Source organism: Pundamilia nyererei, unplaced genomic scaffold (genome assembly GCF_000239375.1).
Source record: "Pundamilia nyererei isolate P.nyererei 1_Seehausen unplaced genomic scaffold, PunNye1.0 scaffold00030, whole genome shotgun sequence".
Lineage (NCBI taxonomy): Eukaryota > Metazoa > Chordata > Actinopteri > Cichliformes > Cichlidae > Pundamilia > Pundamilia nyererei.
This window is the reverse complement of record NW_005187431.1, coordinates 4,115,498-4,132,353: the sequence shown is the minus strand read 5'-3', so window position 1 is coordinate 4,132,353 and position 16,856 is coordinate 4,115,498. Positions and strand designations below refer to the sequence as shown.

At 39.5% G+C, this 16,856-nt stretch overlaps 1 protein-coding gene across 1 annotated transcript; it reads right to left on the bottom strand.

The window, feature by feature from the left end:
* Positions 1 to 2,602: 2,602 nt before the first annotated feature.
* LOC102199249 (sodium-dependent neutral amino acid transporter B(0)AT1-like) lies at positions 2,603 to 7,456 on the bottom strand. Its single transcript, XM_005728919.1, has 12 exons — positions 7,258 to 7,456; positions 6,575 to 6,715; positions 5,956 to 6,093; positions 5,686 to 5,867; positions 5,487 to 5,597; positions 4,780 to 4,892; positions 4,562 to 4,690; positions 4,293 to 4,449; positions 3,966 to 4,170; positions 3,720 to 3,879; positions 2,945 to 3,107; positions 2,603 to 2,812 (listed from the first exon to the last, which is right to left on the bottom strand). The coding sequence occupies exons 1-12, from the start codon at positions 7,454 to 7,456 to the stop codon at positions 2,603 to 2,605; spliced, it is 1,908 nt and encodes a 635-aa protein (XP_005728976.1).
* Positions 7,457 to 16,856: the final 9,400 nt, after the last annotated feature.

Genomic DNA, 16,856 nt, shown 5'->3' with positions numbered 1-16,856 from the left:
ATTACATAAATAAAATGTAATTTTCTCGGTAGCACTTCATGGATTTCATAAGCAACACTTTAGTTGCTCTGTGGATTCTTTTAAAAAGCAATTAAAAACTTTTCTTTTCAAACAAGCCTTTTGTTGATCTACGTATTTTATATTCTTTATTTACATTTGATCTTTTACATTGTGTATAATGTCTGTTGATTGTATTGTTTATTTTAATCTTTGTGTACAGCGCTTTGTGACTGCCTTTCTGTGAAAAGCACTTAATAAACTTTACTTACTTACTTTAGTTGTTCATACAAAGAATAAAGGTAAAAAAAACAATATATGCAGTGTTATCTTCATTTTAGATGTCAAAAGGTATTTGCGGCTCCCAGTGTTTTCTTTTGCGTGGAAACCGGGTCGAAGTGGCTCTTTGGGTGTTAAAGGTTGCAGACCCCTGCCATAGGCCATATATTACCCACGACTCACGTATAGACCCACTGAGAGAGCTAACCCAGTACACAGTTATACCCAACCACATGGCAGGAGAGTTAGCTTAGCTTAGCCTAGCGCCCGCTAGCGGCACAGACAGAAACATAGTAATTTCCCCCCTAACCTCAGTTACAGTCCCAAACACATCTTATTATCACATCCTCACAAATCACAAACTTAACGTTGCTCATTAACGCACACTTTTCACGGAATGACCACCATACTTCTCTGCTGGTAATCCGGAGCAGAAAAGCTCAGGTGCCTTGCCCACGTTTCTCCCTGCCCATAGTCTCTCTCATACAAATCGGTAGGGTGACCTCTACCACTCTAAAAAACTACAGGTGAACTAACAACTGAACAACAACCGTAACTACGGGGCCTTTTGTACAGCCGCCCCCAAATGTATGGAGTACATTTGCTCACAACAAAAGGCAACTTTACAAACAAAGTCACTATGATTGCCTTCTGTCTTCGTCCGGGAGGGCAGGCAGTGCCACCAGCCTCGCCCAAGGTCGGGTGAAGGTCCTGTCTTTCGCCTTGATGTCAGCAGACCTGATGTGCCCGTCTGCACCGGGGTGGACTTTGGAGATGCGACCCACGAGCCAGGAAGTGCGAGGCAGCTGAGGATCTACGATCATCACCACCAAACCTTCTGTGACATCCGCGGGGGATGACTGCCATTTCTGCCGCAGCTGCAGGCTTGGAAGGTACAGCCGGATGAATCGAGACCAGAAGTGGTCAGCCAGCACCTGCTGAACACTAACACTAAAAACTCCATCTCCGCATGGCGGAGGTTTCATCATGGTTTGGGGTTGCTTTGTCCCAGTTGCCTTGCAGCCATCGATACTGGTTTCATGACCAATTGTTATTGCTGGGTGCTATAATACTTCAATGAGCCAAAGAACACAGTGAAAAAGACGAGCTCTGATGAAGAGTGATGTACAAAACATTCCAGAAATACTGAGAAACTGAAACACTTTTACAAAAGTCCTGCTGCTCATCGCAGAACTTTCACGAGCGGCTACTGAAAACATCTCATGGATGCTGCTAAAGAAAGTATAAGAGTTAATCAATTCAATATTTAGTAAGTCAAACATATGACATGATCGGTGTGCTCAGTGTGTTCAAATAATGACATGAAAAGCTCCGTTGTTTGTGCTAGTTTAGTCAGACAAAGTTTATCAATAGTTGTGCCTCAAGTTAGGATCAGTGCAGAAATTTCACAAACCTTTTCTTGGAACTGTACATCACAAGGTAGAAGTTTACAACAGTCCGCCTTAAAAACACAATAACCAAACAACACAAAAGGGGGCTGAAAGGTAGCGAGGCCCGTATTCTTAGTTTTTTTCCAGCTTAAAAAAATTTAAGACATTATTACAGTGTGTAAAAATCTTACTTAATCCAAGGATTATTTACAAAATATTAAAATAAACCTCATGTAAAGAGGTTTACATGAGGTTTCTATGCTTTCTTTAAAACAAACCTCAGGCACTCGGCACACCACAGGAAAATGCAACATAAAGTGTCTGAGTAATATGCTGGGTTGCCACGTGACACCAAAGCATCTTCAGTTCATCTTTGCATTGATTGAATGAATGAATACCATTCTTCTGAAAGATTTAGTGACTGCAAAGCCATCACTCTAGGGAACGATGGTCAGGATTTGTCCCATAATTAGTCAATTGTCTGTATTAGACATACATGCGTGGTACATTTAAAATATCAAAAGAATAGTTATATATTCAACCACTGACTGGTTAACTTAACATTACTACTTTCTGTGGGTACAGGAGAAACATATCAGACCGGCTCACCCATGTTGTTTTTTCTTTGTGCACTCCATACAGATGCAATCTGAGAACATGTTAATTATTGAGCTTTAGATGCTTGTAAGCATATTTTATGAACAGAGCAGGTCAACCTGTTTCCTTCTGCCAAGATAAGCTAAGCAGCCATTGGGTGTCCTGTAGCCCTATAATAAATCTCCCAAAGTGCACAATCATGCAGAAACTAACTAACAACTTAAAAATATACATCTGTTTTTCAAAGATAATAGTCAGCAGTCGCAATCTTGTGCATAGAACACATCAATAAAAGCAAGTACACATCAGTCACATTAAACAATCAAGGCGACATCAACCTAGAACTTTGCTTTGCCGTTCATTTCTATTTTGGCTGAGATAGTGTCCACTGGGTGATCTTTGTAGCTTTTGTCCTTGCAGCACTTCCTCTGGAAAAATTTAAAGAGCGCAAAAATGGGGATGGCCAGACTGGGAATTCCAGCAAGGATAAAGATGATGGCATAGATCCAAGAGGGATAGGGACGTGCTTCCAGTATGGGAAAGCTCGCCTGTGATCGGGATCAACAAAAAAAGTTACATTTTGCAGCACAAAACATCAAACTACATCTTTATTCCTGCAGTTACTGTATGTAAAAACTTGTTTCTTGAAACCTGTAAACTACTGTGAACAACAAACTTACCGCTTCCTCGTCCCACACCAGATAGGTTAAATCTTTGGTGACTTGGGTAACAAAGTAGAAAATTAGGATGAAGATCATAAGGAGCGGGCTAATCACTCTCCATGTTGCCTGCCAGAAAATATTGGGCTTGTGGCCAACCATAAATTCAATGTCCTTGTTGAACCTGTTTGAAAGCAATAAGAGGGAGACATACGTACGTGTAAAAATCATCCATAAAAGGCGACCTTGTAGATTTTATTAGTTACAGTAAATAAAGCATGACATGTCACTGTTTGCTCAACTGGCTGATACCAAAGCAGACTGTAGTCTGTTATTTTTCTCTAAGCTAACTTTGAGTCCAAATTGACAACATTAAAAGATGTATATTACACCACCTTTTTTGCACCTTTTCTTCTAACTATTAGATAATTGTTATGAATAAGTCAACTTAACTGCTTTCATGTGCATGGTCAGAAGCTCTAAGCCAAAAGTACATTTTACACATTCCTCCCCTTCCTGTTGCAACATTAAAACACACTTCTGCTGTGATGAGTTACATTATCTCTACTGCAAGGTCAGAAGGCAACGCTTTGTTTGAACTCTAACAAGAACTGTTGGTTGCCTCACTGAACACTGACCTTTTCTGCCTCTTATGAAAATACCAGGAAAGCGAACTTTCCCATAATGACAAGTACAAACATGATTCTGTTTAGATGGTCGGATGTTTGATAAAGTACCTAGAAGGTCATTACTTTGGAAGCTGACTCAATGATCACCTAAGGACGGGCACACTTACCTATCAATCCCATAGATGTAGATAACTGCAAACATTTCACAGAAACCGATGATTAGAAGGGGGATTGAGCCTGCAAAGTTGTCAAAAAGAGCTAGCCAGTAGTTCCCAGAGCGTAGGGTGAATATGAGCCCAAGAGCAAAGGATATTAAGCAAGTAAGACCTGAAAAAACAACACAAGCAGGCGGTTACAATCAGACCCAGTTTTCCATGGTGGTTATGAAGAAGTTCTCAATGTGAGAAAGTTACCAGTAAAAACTTCTTTAGGCCAAGTTTGAGGAAGAACTCTAAGGTCTTGAAGGGGAACCACCACTCCCTCAATGTTCCCAAACATAGTTGAAAGGCCGAGACAGAAGAGCATGATGAAAAAGAGGACTGCCCAGAGAGGTGAAACAGGCATCTTGATGATGGCCTCTGTGAAAACGATGAAGGCCAGGCCCGTTCCCTCCACACCCTGAAGCGGTACAGGGCAAATCTTTCAAGTTCTGAATCGATTTTGAATCATTTTTGTGACACTCAAACTGGGCAAATAATCAGGGAATTAACAGGATACAAAAAAATAAAGGCTCCACCGACCTGACTGAGTAAATTCTGAATGTCGCAGGTTTTTAAGGGCAAACCTTGGATGATATCTGGATTTGTCTGATTTAGGCTGGTCAGAACCTGATCGTAGTTGTCTATTGTGATGGAGGTTTCAGGGTAGTCAAAGGCATTGATGAGATGCAGGATGTTACTGAAAAAAAGTAAGAAAAAACTCATATGAGTCTATCTAGATACAAGTAAATCTCACTCTCTCATTTTTTCCCCCTATTGTAATGTCATCTTTTGTGCAAACTGAAACTCACTCTCCCTGGCATTCATCAAATTTCTGCGTTGCCCTAAAACCGATGATGGAGTAGATCACCGTTGCAGAGTACACCGAGGTGCAGCCATTGATGATGGAGATGAGAACGGCGTCTTGCTCACAGTTGTTGCTGCAAGTAGATTTTAAAGGGACATAGCGTGAGGACACTTGCTGGACAGTGGGTTCCATTATGACTGTGTAATCAAGACCTTTACTCACTGAACAGAGTTGTAACTGGAGAAAGAGATGAGGCCCCCGAAAGCCAAGGAGAAGGAGTAGAAAACCTGAGCTCCTGCATCCAACCAAGTCTGTGGATTCATTAACTCATCCACCTAAAGAGAATCCAAAGATAAGCATTCTTATTGAGCTGTGAGCAGATTTCTGACCTATACAGAATTTTAAAACGGACACTTTCCCACCTCACTGGCTGTTGTTATTTAATAATCTAAGAGGGTACACACAATGCACAATTGCACAATTGTCACCAGGTAATTTGGCTTTAAAGTGCCTATCTAGATTACTTATGTATTGGAATTTACAGTACTAACTGTGCTGCGTTTCAGCCTTCAGTATCAGCTTTTATATCAGCTTTTATCAGTCCTGTGATAAAGGTTTACTGCTCTCATGTTTCAGGCCTGGGTGTCTTAAAACAGCAAATAATAGCTTAAAGAAATAGGCTTGTATCTCTGTAAGTACACTTTCTAACAGTTATATAACCATATATTACTGTAATGTCTGTGCAATAAATATGAGCCTTCAGCCATCTAGCTTAGCTAAGCATGAAGAGTGGAAACAATGAGGTCCAGGTTTCACTGACGTTATTGAGTAATTCTCCACAGACGTTGTAAAACTGTACAAAAACCATGACAAATAAGTTGATCTTGTCCCTTCTGATTCTTGTGACATGTGATACATTGAACCCTTACATCTGGTGTGAAGAGGTACTTTATTCCCTCTGTAGAGCCTTTGAGAGTCAATCCTCTGATGAGGAAGATTGTGAGGACAAAATATGGGAGAGTGGAGGTGATGTAGACAGCCTGAAAAAAGAAAGATGGCACGTGTATATCTGAGCAAACCTACATGTAAAAATCACTTCCTTTTCTTAGACATTGTGATTTTTCAGACCTTGCCAGAAGTCTCAATGCCACGAATGCAGCACACATACAGCAGAGTCCAGGCAGCGAACAGGGCCAGCACCATCCACCACTGCAAACCTCCAGAGTCATCAATGGCTGCTGAAGTGTTCAGAGTCTCTCTGTACCAGAAGTAGTCAACAGTGGTGCTCCGTGCGCACTCAGCCACTAAACCTGCAAACGGCACAAGCAAGAGCAACTTGATGGCAGGCTAATCATCGCATAACGTTCTATTGTAACCTCTTGTTAGATGAAGGCACACCTGTGCTGTTAGCATTGAGAGGGCATTGGCTCCAAGGCAGAGGATCTTGAAAGGAGTTGAACAGGTACCACATGATCCAGGCCATGATGGTGTTGTAATACATACCGACCAAAAATGAGACAAGTAACGATGCAATGCCTGCAAAAGAATGAAGAAAGCAGTGGAAAAACTCACAGTGATTATCTGCTTAAGATGTGGGCCATGTTTGCTAGCTTATTTTAGCATGACAGCATAGTAAGTGCTATGTTTATATATGTTACATATGATATATGCTTGGCAGGAATTTGGTCTCATTATGGTGCTCAGTGTACACTTAAGTGATCCCAATATTGAGTGTTTTTTTCTAAATGCTTGGATAGGAATGATTACTCGGTCTGTATTTTGTATTAAAACCTAGCTTGAGTAACCGTTGCTGCTAAAGCAAACCTAATGGAAGAACAGCAGAATCAATTCCATCCTCTAAAAACTCTAAATTAGTTAATACATGAGATATTTAGCCATTACGGGAATTATAACTTATTGCTGTCTGTGGAGCCATTTTGCCAACATAGACACAATAAAACACAAAGATACGAAGGCGCACACACCCACACACATGCATGGTTTTTTTTGTACACACCAACTCCAGTCAGGTAAGGGTTGATTGCTCTCCACACTCCCACGCTGCCTTTTCTCAGGCGCTGACCAATGGCAAACTCTAAGTGCAGCAGCGGGATTCCCTCCAGAACCAACAGGATAAGGAACGGGATCATAAACGCTCCTAAAAGCACAACATTCACATTCATAATGAATTAGCAAAGTGGTGAGATTTTCACTTTGTTAGACACTTTAACAAAGGAAACTAAGCACAAAGATACTTGTAAACTGTGAAAAGCAGCTTTTTATTAGCTAAACTAGGAACTGTACAAACCAAGAATAAGACTCACACATTACCTTTCCCATAGCATTTATCTCAAGAAAGACTTTATTTTTTTGAGTTTCATTAAATAGAAATAAAATTCAATAAAAATCTAGTCAGCATCTATATCTGATTATTTATGGTGAATAAAACGGGCATTTCCATAATTCATACTGTGGGGTTCTTTGTGTTGATACAACATGTCTGCATGCTTTGTCCTATCACTTGGTTGTAACCTTTTAACAAAAGCATTTCTCAAATGGTATAATTTCTTTCTAATCACTAAAATCCATAGTGTCCTTTTGTTAGCAAAAACAAAGTAAATCCACTGATATTTTCTTTTGTGGCATCTAGTCTATATTCAAATATCTTTCACATCTACTGCCCCACACGTCCCTGCATACCTCCTCCGTGGCTTTGACACAGGTACGGGAACCTCCAGACGTTACCGAGTCCCACGCAGAAGCCCACGCAGGTGAGGAGGTACTGGGCTTTGTTGTCCCATTTGGGCCTGTCCCCAGCCTCCTCGGTTTCCATCCTTTCCAAATCTTCATGAGATGGGATTCGGTCATCCAGTCCTGGGTTTGGTAATTTCAGCTTCATGGTGGCTTGCTGTACACCTCCTCCGTGCAAAAAAGAAATTGGAAATAAGAGCTTCTGTGTCTCTCTTTAATAAGAAGTTCTGTTACTTTTGTAAATTTTTAAGCAACTGAGAGGATTCAGAAGTAAACCTCCTCTGTGCAGTCGGCTCCTGAGTCTCCGAGGACTATCTCTCTCTCTCTCCTCCCTCTCTCTGAGTCCTTTATCCCTACTGTGTGTCCAGGTGAGGGACACTGAGGCATTTACTGTGACCCGTTGCACCTAACTTGTGGTTATCAGTCACTTGTCTTAACCTGTGTTATATTATATGATGTCAGCAACTTTAAGCGGAAAAAGGTGCAACCTTGTTCTTAGTGGTTAATACATTACACGAGATGCTGCCAATAACCCTTTCCCTGGGCGAAGAGTGATTGGGTGAATTCTAATAACGGAAATGATACAATATAAACCTCTATCTTTACCATCGGGTCACGTTTTTGTAATCCCTGATAAACTAGATGGCTTATTTCTTGCTACAATAACAACATTATTCAGTCTGTGAAAGCTCATTTGTGACTTATTTGAAATGATAACCATTAAAGTATTTTTAAAATGATCACAGAGTTGTGGAAGTGATTTTTTTCTCTAAGTTTATACCATGTTTACCTCAAAGTATGATTGTCAAGTAGTTCACGGCCCTTGTAAACCTTATCAGTGTTGCTCTCTAACGTAATAACTAACTAATGAAAGGCTGGCATCAACATTTACGGAGTGGTGCATTTCCACTATCAATGTAACTGGAAGTCACACTCAGGGAGTAAAGTGGGACTTGGCTAAATAATGGGGCGTTAGAAGGGTGGAGTTTGGAAAGTGTCACTAAAGAAAATCATCAGATTAACCCTTGTGTTGTCCTCGGGTCATTTTTGACCCAAAAAGAACTCTTTTTTACCATGTTGTGCAAAGGAATGACCAGTAGAACAATGCACATATTGTCCTCTAATATAATGAGGAGGAAGAATCAACGATCAGGAGGATCCAGGATTAGAAGATAAAGAAAATATTGCCAATATTTAGATCACAAGCTACACAGCAAAATCTCCAGTGTTAAATTAACACTAGAGAGTGTCTATATGGGTCCACACCTCTGAGTGTTAAATACAACACTGTTGAGTGTTAAATGAACACTTTTGACAGTGTTATATGTTTAAAAGTAACCTAGTCAGTTTTAAAGATTAACAATGGCTAACACTGAGCAGTGCTGATTTTCTAACACTGGAAAATAACTCAAAATGTTAGAAATATTCCAGTGTTAGAAAATCAGCACTACTCAGTGTTAGCCAAAAACAAAGGAAAAGCTCATTTAAATGAGGTTTTATCAGACTTAAAAAAGAAATAGTGTCAAAATGTTTTAATTAAGTTTTAATTGGGTGAAAAATCCACTTCATATTAATTAAGTATCAATCAAACCAGATGGGGTCATTTCTGACCCCTGAGGACAACAGGTGTGATTATGTGCTGCTTTAAAATTTTGAAATGCTTCAAGAAAAACATTCTCACTAAAGTTCAACATACAGCACTCTGTGGTTAGTCAAATAGTCAAAATAATCTAAACATTTAAATATTTTATTGTCTGATTTTATTTTCGCTAAAAAACAGGCTATACTTTATGTAAACAATTTCTGGTGGCCCCAAATTGCAAAATGAAAGGTAAATTTTGTGGTAATGTGTTGGTCTTAAGCTAAACTAAGGTGTAACACTGAATTGATTGACAATTTGTACTTTGTACTTTAAAAAACACTCAAATGAACTGGGGTCATTTTTGACCCCTGAGGACAACAGGTGTATTGCTTCACCTACTGTAAAGCATTACCTTTTATTTCAGTGGTCAACAGGACAAAAACAAAACTACATGAACAGAATATCCCATCAAATCTCATTTTTAAAAAAGACAAAACAGCATTTTCCCCTGGAAGTTACTTCTACCATCGCCTTTGCTGTTGCAAAATTCTGCCAAAATTCTGTCCAATTCAGAATTCTTTCAATTCTTTTCCAAGCCCTTCTCTATGCATACCACCGTCCATCACTGTAAACTGTACCGCAACACAGCAGTCCCAGTTTAGCCTGCGCTTACTACCCATGTACTTCTTAATAACATGAAATTATTATAATGTAATTTGTTTTTAAAGACATTTCACAATATGAAATAACCAGATATCTCAAGCAGCACTTTGTGTACACATCCACTGTCTGACTACTTCAATCTAACATGGAGTTTCCCATTGTTGCTGCTTTGTAAAATGTCTGTTGCTGAGCAGTTCTTGCCTCTGAAGAATAATCTCTTTTCTTCCTCTCTTGACCTCTTTGTCTTACATCTCTCTCTGAGAGTGAATTTATTACACGCTGCTTTTTTTTTTAATGTGGAAACTGCAGCTACAGCAACCGTGGCTTCCCCTTTTTTTTAAAGCCTGTGCAGAACAATTTGTGACATTGGTGATATTTGCTGACCTGTGAGAAATTACCTGCAACTTCAAAAAAAAAAAGTTACTCCTCTTATGCTCACTGCCTGCTGCAGACCGAATCATCAAATAGTTAATAGTTCATTTGTGCATGTGAAGTCAGCAGGTTACCATCAGTAATGTTAAATGCTTCACTGTGGGGGTGAAATAGCATCTAAATGACTGATTCTTCCACTCTATTCATTTTTTTTGTCTTAGTATCACAGTGACTTTTTTTCTTAATATTACATTTGACTGTAATCACAATTCTTTCTTTCTTAATAGATCCCTGCCTCCAGGATTCAGTGTTTTTTCAGCATCATCCATCGATCCGTTCTCTTTCACTCATCCTTGACAGGGTCACGGGGGCGGGGGCTGGAGCCTGTCCCAGGTGTCTTAGAGCGAGAGGCAGGGTACACCCTGGACAGGTCACCAGTCTGTTGCAGGGCTAACACATAGAGACAGACAACCACTCGCACTCATATCCACACCTATGGGCAATTTAGAATCACCAATTATCCTAACCCCACTAACTGCACGTCTTTGGACTGTGGGAGAGAACCCACGTCGACTCCACACAGAAAGACCCTGATGGTGGGATAGAACTCAGGACCTTCTTGCTATGAGGCAACAGTGCTATGTTACAGCACTCTAAATTCAGGATTTTCTTTTCTTTCTTTTTTTTAAAGGTTTGTCATCATGGGACCATGTTAAAAGACAATACTGGATGTCTTTTTGAAAGATACATGAAGCTTAAAAGCACTTAAATTATGAAGATTTATGTTGCATTCAGGCTGTCTGTGAAGAAATGTGTAAAATAATGTTTTTTGAAAGTCAGATTTGAGTATCAGTCATTTTTAAATGGAAATCACTAATATAATAAAAATAATCTCAAGATATTGCTTCATTAAAAATATTTCATTTGCTACTGTAAAAACTATGCTTTCTTTAATTCAGTGTAGATATGCTGAGAGAAAGTTATCCAAATGTATCTATGCACGTATTTCTAACAGATTTGGATCAGCATGTGGGAGTAAAAAGGGCAGCGCAGCACAGGTAGTTTGTTCATCTTGTCACAAAAGATACAAAAACCGCTTTCAACCCGCTTTCAACAAATTAAATTGTACAAAATATCTAAAACGATTTGTACAGAACACAAAACTCACAATATGTTAACACAACCTCACACACCCCTACATCCGTTTACCCAACCAGACGGCGGTCTGAGCTTCTCTCCTGACTGACCCAGGCTCAGATAAGCAGCAGATTATGAATTGATGTCATTGCTTTTTGCATGGATAGATATCAATGTCACTCACTGAGGCATCAAAAGAATTTGGCAAACGTTCTTTGGATTTGAGGAAAAAAGACATTTTTGAAGGAGGAACAGGATGTTCTGTGGTGTTACTGTCACGGACCGCCGGGGCAGACCATGTGGAGTGAGTGGAGGACCCAAGAGCAAACAGAGGTGAGGACACAAAACCGGACTTAACAGAAGGCGAGCCTTTATTTAGGGCCGAAAACATAAGGAACAAGGCAGCAAAGGAACTGAGGGAAAACCTGAACATAGACTGGGAAAACTATGGCTAAACAAGGTACAAACTAGGACTAGTTGAGGCTGGGGAACTATGACAAGGGGTAGGGGAGATAACACAGACGACGCGACACAGACTACATGAAACACAGAGACTAAATACACAAGAGGGATGATCAGGGGAAGTGGCCACACATGGGAACACAGCTGACACAGATAAACATAACAAGACATGGCAGGAGTAAACAACACTGACGGGAGACTGTCAAAGTAAAACAGGAAGTACACAGAGGTGCAAACAGGAGGAGAGAGAGAGAGCACGGGCATAGTGGGCTGGGGAAACATGGAATAAAACATAAGGAGAGACGAGGGCTCACAGATACACAGAGGGGCACACAGGGGGCAAAAGCCACGAATGGAAAACACTAAGGGAACAACACAAGAGGGCAACTCAGAAAACATGGCCTAAAATAAGGAACGAAATACAAAAATACAAAGAACTAAGAATACTGGGCCCACATGGCCCAGGACCATGACAGTTCTTGTGCTTGATGATTTTGGCAGAAACAGTGTTGAGCTGTAGCAGCATATTTGGAAGAATAGAAAAGAAAATCTAACAACTAACCATTTAGGACACTTAGGTAATCATCCTACAGAAAGTGGTGACGCCTGCAAATCTATCTGATAATCCTAACCACTAATTAACAGATCACAGACCAAAGATAAGCAGGATCAATACGGATGACAAGGATTCATTTTCTAAAATCCTAAACAAACACACTTTTCCAATAAAGAAACAATGTACAAACTAGCACACTGACACAGGTATTCGTAAAATTTTGAGGTCTTGCAGAGGAACCAGCAGTCCTTCTGTACTTCCAAGCATCGTGTAGAGGCCGGGACAAAACTTTATGGCCTCTATGATTGCAATAGAGGAGAAACTGTTCCCTTCAGACTCTATAAAACAACCTGCGGTGCTTCACTGACTTATTTACAGGACAAGCAATAAAAAAAATAACAAAAAAAACAATGATTAAAAATGGCGTCTTTCCCACTGTTTAAGGAACACCACTGTATTAGTGGACTGATTGGGAAAAATCAGCAGCAGAGTGTGGGACCGAGTACGACCATGCAGCGTTTTAAAGCTTGGAAGTACTGACATTACTTTGAGTTTGATTCCATTAAAAGTGACAAAAACATTGGCGTCTGCTGTACAATATGCGTGGGAAGAAAACAAAAAATGAAACTTTCAATCTGAGCAGGCAGCTGCCACGGGAATGTGAAATTCACAGAGAAACCCCTGGATCCCCCCGCTGACATGACTGGTGCAGCACCGGGCAAACCTCCACCGGCCCCACTCCTGCTAAACAGGTGAAAATAGATTTAAGAGCGACAGGACTCAGTGCCAGTGAATCTTTGATTTTATTTAATTCTTTGCTGTATTTTACTTGCATCTATTTGAAAGATTGAGTGTAAACACAAAACATTATTTGATTTTATGTGCTGGAATACGCAGAAAATAGGTTTAAATGTTAAACAAACTTCTTCAATTCAAAGACTGTCGCATATAATTTAATGTTTGCTTGATGCATGAAGTTAAAAGACCGAAACTAATAAAACAAGTTTTAAAAAGAGACTTTTTGATTTGATGCAGTTTTATATGAAGGATTATGCAGAAAAAATAGAATTGGGCTGGAAGGTCTATTGCTAACCTGTATTCAGGTTGTGTGTCACGTTTTTTTAAAAGTAGCTAAGTAATAAAGTAACTAATTACTTGTGAAAATAAGTAATCAATAAAGTATAGGATTACATTCTCAGAGAAGTAACCAGTAATTAGTAACTAATTACTATTTTCAAGTAGCTTGACCAATACTGATTATTACGATTGCCTCTAGAAATCTCTGGAGATCAGCTGAGTGTTTGTTAAATGAAATACTTATAATTAAATATCTGGTTGAAGCTGGAACCTTTTCCATGGTTGATATTTGGAAATGAAACAGCAGCATTAAACATTGCTAACAAACAACACAACAAAAAGGCAAGAGGGAGAAATGGTTTTCACTTCACTGTGTGCACCCGTACATTTGTATAGACTGAAAAACACACCGTGGCTCTGAGAATCCACACTGCCATGAGAGACCTCAAGCCTCGTCAGTATTCTCTGAAGCAGCATAATAACACGGAGGGGGTCAAAGAAGCCATCCGATAGCGGAATGATGGGAAATACCGTGCACGATAAGGAAAGGCACCATAAAAGCACACTCGGGCATTTGTTATGAGATAAACTTAAATAGCTTGAAAGATACGAGAGTTGTGCACAATGAGTTAAACGCACACCTTGTTTACTGTAACCACTGGAACATTAGATGTTTTCAAACCCCAACACAAACGGAAAAGATTTATTATTTCTGCTGTATAAAGTGTCGTGTACGACCTTCATTATTCTTTTCACAGTTCCCCTCTCCTCAACTAATTTAACGGCCTCGCAATTCAATCTCTTCAAGACTGTCAGTTACATATTTCAGAACTTGACACGTAAGTCTTTCAGAAACTGTTAAACATGCGAAGTAAGAAAATGCACCAATCAGAGCTTTTACTGTCTTCATTATCACGCGTGACAATGCAGGTGGAGTGGGGTCAGGGTTGAAAGTTCGCTTCTTGGTCGAGCATCTTTTTCAGATAACAGAGATTTCAATCAGCTGATATGGAGAAGCTGTATGACACATCGGGTTTTGAGCCTTCATTTTCGACATGATTGGGCCTCTATAGGGAAAGGTGGCTGTCCCATTGAACTTCTGGCTCTTACTTTTTGTCTGATAGTAACACAAACTAAACGTTAATCACTGTATACAAGCACCGATCAGCTAAACAAAAGTACAGCCCAATATTACACAGATCTCAAAGCTGCTAAACTTGCTCATATGGGAAGTTTGGACTTCATGAGCATTTTTAAAAATATATTCTTATATATTTGTTTTTGGGTTTTTTTACAATAGTAAATAAAAATTTATATACTTTTTAGATTTACAAATAAGTCATTCGCATTTAGCCCTTAATTAGCTGATGCTAATATGCCAAAGTGATAGATTGACCAGTTTATGTTGGCTCCATGCTCCTCTGAATGACGTGTCTGTTAACTGATGTTTGCATGTGCTGATAGCATCGTGTCACAACCACTGTCCCTGCAGCAAAACAAAATCAACTCTATGGACACAAATTTTTATGTACAGTGCGTTAACGCTTCGGTGGGTCTTTGCTCTCAAATGGATGTTTTAGCTTTTTGAAGCGATTTCCATTCACCTGTAAGTTAATGTTTAACACAAATTACTTTGAGCCAGGATATTAAACCCATAATGACGCATCGGGCTTTTTATTGTGTCTCTAGCATTTTAGATTATGCATGCTCAGTTTTTTTTTTATCTCCGGTATTTATATTCTCCCACCAGATTTCTTATTCACAGAAACAGAATTACAGCTGCTCAATGAGGTTGAGATAAAATCATCAAAAGTGATTCTAGCATAGTTACTTGCACTTTACTGCATTTTCAATAAGATACACAAGTGAAATAAAATCAGTTCTTCACTGATGTAAACCCTCCTACTGTTTTTTTTTATTATTTTATTTCATGCTGATGTGTTTTAGTCGGTGTAATTTGAAGTAGGGAGGAATTAATACCATTTTTAATGTTCGATGTCAATCTGAAATCACCTTCTCCCTCTCTTACATATCTAGGCTGTTACTAATACTTGAGGTTCAGACATGTGACCATGAAATTGAATCATGAAAACATTTAATCTGCATTACTTGCAACACACCTCTATTTATGGCATACTGGTCAAGGTTCATGCAGTTTCCATGTGATAATTTAAGTTAATAGATTATACTGGATAATGATTCCTTTGAAAAATCCAATTCAGTGTATTTGGAGTTTATGGTGCAAATACTGTCTATCAGACCATCAGTCAACAATCATAATCACCTTTATTTCCTCACAGTATGTCTATTTTTGTTTAAACTCTTGGTGTAGAATTACCAGTGACCCTAACACGCATGTCTTTGGACTGCACGAGGAAGCTGGAGTGAAGCCATGAAAGCACATAGAGCAGATCTCCACTCTGCCACTGCCCCATGTTCCACTTCTTCGTAGGTGTCTGTGCAATTCCAGGTCCTGCTGGATTGGCCATCAGTGTGTTTGCATAGTTTGCACACACTCATGTTGTCTTCAAGGAACAGGATGAGATGTTACCATTTCAGATAAAAAACCTCTGTTCTTCAGAGCTTAGCGCTATTGGTAAATAACTGAGAACTGCATATGTGTGACTACAGGCAGCAGATTGGAAGTAAATCAATTTTAACCCATAGTCCTTTATATGGAAAACTACAACATCCCTGCATACTGGATTTGTCACTCAGTCTACTTCAGCTGTAGGAATCAAAGTGAGCGCGTTTATGTAACAATGCTGACACAGGGGGACACTTCACAGAACCAAACACATCCATACAGAGTCAGGCATTACCAGAAAGCAATGATCGTTTTCAGGGAAAGTATCAGCCCGGCTAGATTCAGTGGACCTTTAAAAATTCTGCAATGCCTGCTCAAGCGATGCATTCAAAGGTCACTCGAGAGTCTGTCAGCCAGCACGAATCTGCAAACCCTGAGCAGTTTTGTTATGCCAGGTGAAAAAAACAGCGAGGGTCAGTTAGTGAGCCGTCTTACATTTGGTGTGGGTCATTTCACTTGTTGCGTTTTCTGATCTGAAAAAAAAAAAGACACACAAAAGAAACAATAAATACACACATATTGTATTCGGTACATGACATCCCTTTCTGTTTGTTCATCCTCTTAATGTATTTTGATTCAATACAGTGGCATCCATATGTATAACAGTTTGAAATGCACATATTTGTATAGAGATGTGAGGTGGGGGGAACAGTTCTTTCATCCCCTGTTATATCTGTAAGTTTGCCCCATTGCAAAACAATGAAGAGGTCCTCATTTCTGTGGTGGTTTCATTTTAATTGAGATTGACAGAATAACTAAAAATACAGAAAAAACACATTACATAGAGGTTACACATTGATTTGAATGTCACAGAATTCTAGCTCACCACAGCAGAATTCTGTGACATTCTACAATCAATCGATTAATTACAGAAAGATCTCAACTCATTATATGTATGAAGCACATAGGATCTGTTTCTTCCATTTCAACCTCTCCATCATAACAGACAAGACTGAGGGGCCACGGTATGGGGCCGTGTACTGTAAAATCTTGGTTGAGAAACGCCTTCCTACAACCAGCTCAAAGAAGGGTCTTCTGGGATGACAATGACTGAAAAAATATCCCAAAAACAACAAAACAGTGTCTGCAGAAGAAGCACATTAAGGTCATGT